The sequence below is a fragment of the Orbicella franksi genome, chromosome 9 (assembly GCF_964199315.1).
Source record: "Orbicella franksi chromosome 9, jaOrbFran1.1, whole genome shotgun sequence".
Taxonomy (NCBI): domain Eukaryota; kingdom Metazoa; phylum Cnidaria; class Anthozoa; order Scleractinia; family Merulinidae; genus Orbicella; species Orbicella franksi.
In genome coordinates, this window is record NC_138153.1 from 8,734,801 (window position 1) to 8,740,257 (window position 5,457).

At 40.5% G+C, this 5,457-nt stretch overlaps 2 protein-coding genes across 2 annotated transcripts in view; one reads left to right on the forward strand and one right to left on the reverse strand.

Moving 5' to 3' along the window:
- LOC145498345 (gem-associated protein 5-like) overlaps window positions 1-1,516 on the reverse strand; it is a 24,038-nt gene extending 22,522 nt beyond the window's left edge. The window contains exons 1-2 of the mRNA XM_081478265.1: window positions 1,208-1,516; window positions 184-238 (exon numbers count right to left, since the gene is read on the reverse strand). Of these exons, the coding sequence (XP_081334391.1) occupies window positions 184-238; window positions 1,208-1,516 (364 nt within the window). The remainder of the gene's footprint in view (window positions 1-183; window positions 239-1,207) is intronic.
- Window positions 1,517-1,563: 47 nt separating this feature from the next.
- On the forward strand, window positions 1,564-5,180 carry LOC145498403 (large ribosomal subunit protein uL22m-like). The gene is made up of 7 exons (XM_081478331.1): window positions 1,564-1,594; window positions 1,680-1,716; window positions 2,314-2,458; window positions 3,525-3,590; window positions 3,858-3,935; window positions 4,410-4,479; window positions 4,913-5,180. The coding sequence occupies exons 1-7, from the start codon at window positions 1,579-1,581 to the stop codon at window positions 5,131-5,133; spliced, it is 633 nt and encodes a 210-aa protein (XP_081334457.1). The 5' UTR covers window positions 1,564-1,578; the 3' UTR covers window positions 5,134-5,180.
- The last annotated feature ends 277 nt before the right edge of the window (window positions 5,181-5,457 follow it).

Here is a 5,457-nt window from a genome sequence, read left to right on the forward strand (position 1 = left end):
CTTAACTCTAGCATACCTTTTAGAGAGTTCATATACAAATGTGAAGGCTGTTGTCTTGTCTCAAGTGTAATTGGTCAGGTTACATTAACAATATCTGGTAAGCAGTGTCTCTGACCACAACATAAGATACACATGCTTATTCATTGTCAGTTTATTACTTTTATTAGGGAATATTAACCTCACCTGAAATGATAAGATCTGTAACCAGAGGGGACCAGGTAAGGCAGGTGACTTTTGCCTGAAAAAAAAATGGTTTGATACATTTTACAATTAAAATAAGACAATTTTGTTTATAAAACAGTCAGATCAGACAGGCATTTAGGTGAGCAAAGCACAATGGAATAGCTGGATTTTGTGGTAATGTTTAATACCTGACATATAAGCCCCTCTTGGCCCTACAGTAGTATATAGTCTTTGGGTGAGCAAAATATAATCCTCTTTAGGAAAAAGGATGACAGCTGACAGTACATTTGACCACAATACCATGTGAACCTTACACAGCCCATAAAGTACAAAGAAAGCCATATTTTTGCAATATTTGTCCCTGTGCTTTCAACATGGTTTGTGCTACATATTGTACATTGAAAGATGTCAGAAATGTTCTCTATGTTTTTATGAGTATTGTTGAAGTTTTCATGTGCCAAGAATCATGGACACATGTACCAGTTGCCATCTTTTCTTCCTATGGAGGATTATTAATAATTATTAAGAAGACAGTTTTCATAAGTTTCAATGTGGTAAGGTTAATTAATTAATTTTTGAAACATAGAGAAACAAACATATGTCCAGTCTAAACACAAAGTTCCTACACTCTTTACATAATAGCATAGAGGGGGTTGGGTGAGGCTGCACTCGGGTGGTGGTATAGGTGGTGGTATAGAGAGTGGGTGGTGTAGAGGGCGGGGGGGACGGGGGATACAGGAGACTTCTGCGGCCATGTGTCAATGTGCTCAGCTGTCAATGCGACATTCTCAGTTTAAATTCATGTCCTTCTTAAATGAAACTTCCTTAACACGAAAAACTGAGCCTTGAGAGTGTTTCCAATCCTTGCTTCAAATTACCCTTGTTTTGGAGCAAAAAACAGTTGCGCCAGCGCTACTGAAGCTGAGATTGTTAATTAGCTGTTTCAGATCGAGGAGACTGAAGTGAAGTTTCAAATAAGCATTTGGTAAACAATATTTAGGCTTATTTTGTAAGAACTCCTTACGTTATGTGCCTTGTGCTCCAATAGTGCGAGCTTCGTCTCCAAGTCCCAGACTTTTACTGTTTTATCGTCCGAGCCGCTCGCTAGAAAACTCGCATGAAGCTTGTGTTTGGTAAAACTAACGCTCGTCACCCGTTCAGCATGGCCGACCAGCTGACCCTCAAATACAGGCGTCGCCGAACTCACGTCTAACAGATAAACACAGTTTCTGGCACCAAATGCATATATCTTACTCAAACTACAGTCCGCCACAGTACTACAGTACCAATTAGGTGAACCGGGAAGAACGAACTTCGACGCATCTGCGGCCATGTTTGGTCGTGGAAGCCGCAAATGCTGCGAAGGAACTGGCACTAGTTGTGTTGTTATTCAAGATGGCCGCCTCCAGAGGTACATGTGTTTTGGAGTTTTCGAAGAATTTTGCTATTTTTGTCTGTTTTTTCTCAATTCTTTACTATTTCTGATTTTGTTTTAGTCGAAGGACTCTTGAAAGTCGCACAGTTTCAATTAAGGTAGGTGTTTTAGTGAAAACGAAAGAAATTCTCGTCGAACAATCAGATTAATTACCTGTAGAACATGGCACATGAAGACAAACCAAACGTGAATTGGCAGTCTCTTCATTGGTTTCTCGAATTCTTTCGAGATCGAGAAAATAATAAGCTTGTCGCTTCACTAATTCCTCCTTGTTCTCACTTATATTCAGCTGCATATCTAGTTCTACTACATATCACTTGACCTCTTAAAGAAGCTTTTTTCATCATTTCTGAGGCAGTTGTTTCGAACTCCGAAAAAAGCAACAGGGGTCAATTTTATTTTGGTCCAAAATGCTCCTCACTAACACCCTCTCCCCATATCCTCCCCCCCCCCCCCCCGGCCCCTAAACATCCAGTTGACGTTAAGTGGGGAATAAGTGAATATGTTGACAGTTGCTGTGCATATAAATGTATCGGGGGTAACTTTTGCGGAGTATGTTAGACCTACTCAAGCATACTTTTGGGAGTAATAAGAAAACTATATCTAGACCACTCATGTTAATCACTGTGCATTAGCAACTAATTACTTATCATTATTTCATCAAGATTTAATTGTTTCTCTGCTTATCAAAAAAGGAACTTGACCTTGCGGCCATTACTGTGTTCCAAGTTACACATGAGTGCGCAGCACCCAGTTACATTCTCAATCACTAGAGAGTTATGGGGAAAGACTCCAGCTGAGATTGAAGAAGAAAAGGGAATACCAGAACCACCAAGAGAGGTAACTGTAACTGCATTTGAAGCTGTTGTTTATACTATTGATACTCTTCAAATTGCAAAACCTAAGTGAGTCTGAGTATGTGACAAGAAATAATAACATCTATAACAGTCCTTGAGATGTGGAAGGTGCAGTGGCCTAAAGGTCAGTGCTCTAAACTCTGGATCAAGGGTTCTAGGCGAGAGCTCTGGCCTGCGGTCAATATGTAGTCCAAGAAAATAACCTTACCTCCCCCACAGAAGGGATTTTTTTTTAATAAGACCCCCTCCCACCCCTCTGAAAATTCCAATTAAGCCTCATACATTTCTTTAATTTTTTTTTTTTTGGGGGGGGGGGGGTTCTCACAGTATTAATAAACATTTGTATATGTAAATTTGTAAATTTGAAACAGGAGTTTTAAGCGATGAGAGCTAAATGAAAGCCTATCAGCCTATATGTTTTCATTACTTTTTTGTCCAATCCTTGGTAGTATAGTGGTGAGTATCCCCACTCATGTTATATGGGAGACCAGGGTTTGATTCACTAATGAGTTCTTTTATTATCACAAATGGGAGTTAAGCACTGAGAGCTATGAGCTAGTTGGGTTTAAGGGGCTTACAATCCCAGGGACGGAAGCAACTTAAATTGCCTACAGTGGACTAACCCTGTTTTCCGTAGCATGATGTGGCTATGTATTGCTATCCCCACCCCCCACCCCCCGGATGGAATGCTCTGTGTTGTCCACTGCAGGTTACCCTGAGCATTTTCGTTGGTTTCCTGCCAATTCACTGGGACAGTAATTATTCACCCTGTGGTAGAGAGGTGCACTGTGAGAATACAGAGCTTTGCCTAAGACTGCAAAGCAATGATCCTGGGAGGGCTTAAAACCTGGATTTCTTCAAAATCTAAAGCTTATTTTGGACAATGTGCTAATCATTACATGTATGTCACTGAAAATACAGCTTCAACAACCCACTCCCCAGTAATTTTTACTCATATAGTTCTAGAAGAGCAAACTGTTATTTCCTTATTCTTGTAAAGAGAGATTTAAAAGATTTTGTGCAAACATTCCTTGATGTATTTCTTTTAGACCATATATCATTGCATTAGGGATGTCAAGGGCAGCCCAACAAAGTTTAACATGGTGGCAAAACAGGTAATATATACTTAAGTGTACTTTGAGGTCCAATTATTAAAATCAAACTACACTCTATTGCCAGTCCAATGGTTTCCAAGTATTGAACTGGGAACTTTCCTGAATGATCTTGTGAGACCACTCTTCAAGACTTTCTTGTAGTTTCATGGCTAATTTTCTATAAAAGAATTAAATTTGCATGTAGAAGGTTACTTTTTCTTTTCTTCCAAATTCCTTTTCCTTCTAATTTTTTATTTAATTCATCTCTCCTTTTTCTTTCTTTTCCAGATCAGAGGACTCCAGATTGATGAAGCAATTAAACAGATGATGTTTTCTACCAAAAGAGCTGCAGGAATTATTAAACAAGTATGGAAAGCAAACAAGGGCTACATGTACATGTCATTTGTAGAGCCCCATGATTACATTAGCACAGCTATACAGGCAAAAACATGTGGACAGACAGAAGTTTTTAATAAGGAACAAAATGAATGACCAAGTGCAACCAAGAGTCACTCACATGGTTCTGTCTTGGAAAACACGATTTAGGGCACAATGAAAGGGCAACAAGGGTGGGCTGCATGCTAATGACCTGTTCATTTCTAGATGAATTACATGCACAAGTGACAGACTTGAAAAAAAAGGTCTTAAGGTTCTTAGAATGTGCCGGAATATTTTCATTAGACGTTAAATGGTAAGTGCACATCTGGGAGTAACAACCCTCACCACCCTCTACTCCTCCAACCCCCCCCCCCCCCCGAGATATTGACCAAGGCATGGACGTTCTTTTAGGATACGTCGTGTTAACAAGGCTTATGACTGAAAGAATCTTCGGCTGTTTAGGTAATAGAGGAGGCTCGGGTAATTGCAGTAGAAAAGCATGGCATTGAAGACAAGACTCACTTGTGGATTGGTAAGTGTTTATCTTTTAGTAAGCTTAAAACTATTTGTTGCCAAAATTTGGCTAGGTTCGGCATTAAAGTCATCTCCACGAGTTTCTCACTAGTGATTTGCGTAGCAGTGAAACCGTTATAGAATTATAGCATGAGTTGGGCTCAAGAGGTTTAGCTGGGATTGTAACTGGCTTTGGTAAAGGCATGCTTCTCTCACAGATCTATAAAGCGCAAAGAATGCAGCAGAAGAATTTCAGCGTGAGGTCCTTCTCGAGCCTGGATTGGCATGAACGCGCAGTAGGACGGACAATAGCCTCCTACGCTGGCGGTCTTTTGGCTCGTCACGCAATCTTCCTTGATGGAAGATTGCGTGACAAGCCAAAAGACCGTCTGCGTAAGGCTAGACAGACGACGTACGTCTTTACTTATTCTCTGTATTTGTTTTCCTTTTAGCCGAGTCTTTCTCAACCAAAGGACGATACATCAAGAAAATCCGCTATCATGCTATGGGACGCACTGGCATAATGCACAAGAAATACTGTCACTACTATGTTGTACTCAAAGAAGGCACAGGGAAAGAGAAAAACAAGAAAAGACAAAGGAGACAACTGACTGAGTTAGAGAAGATCCAGAGACATCCAACACACATCAGGAATTCTTTATCTTGGTGGTGAAAAATTTAATCTTAAAACTTGAAGTAAACTATTAACTTTTTCTGCAAGTGTGTGCATTGTTACAAGTTGTCTTGCGTGTTGGTTTGTCCCAAGTAGACTGGGAAGTATTCATCCCATCGTCCCCTTTTTATGCCGCGTTAAACTAGCATATTCCAGGCGTTTGGTTATAAATAGGGAACAGCGCTAAGAAGGCCGAGTGTGGAGGCTAGGCTTAGTTCTCACACCCCTCACCTTTCTTTCGAATTCCACTGCGGTTCTTTGTGCTGCCCCTAAGCTAACGACTCCTGAAAGAGGCTACATCAGACGAGACTACACGTGGACGAC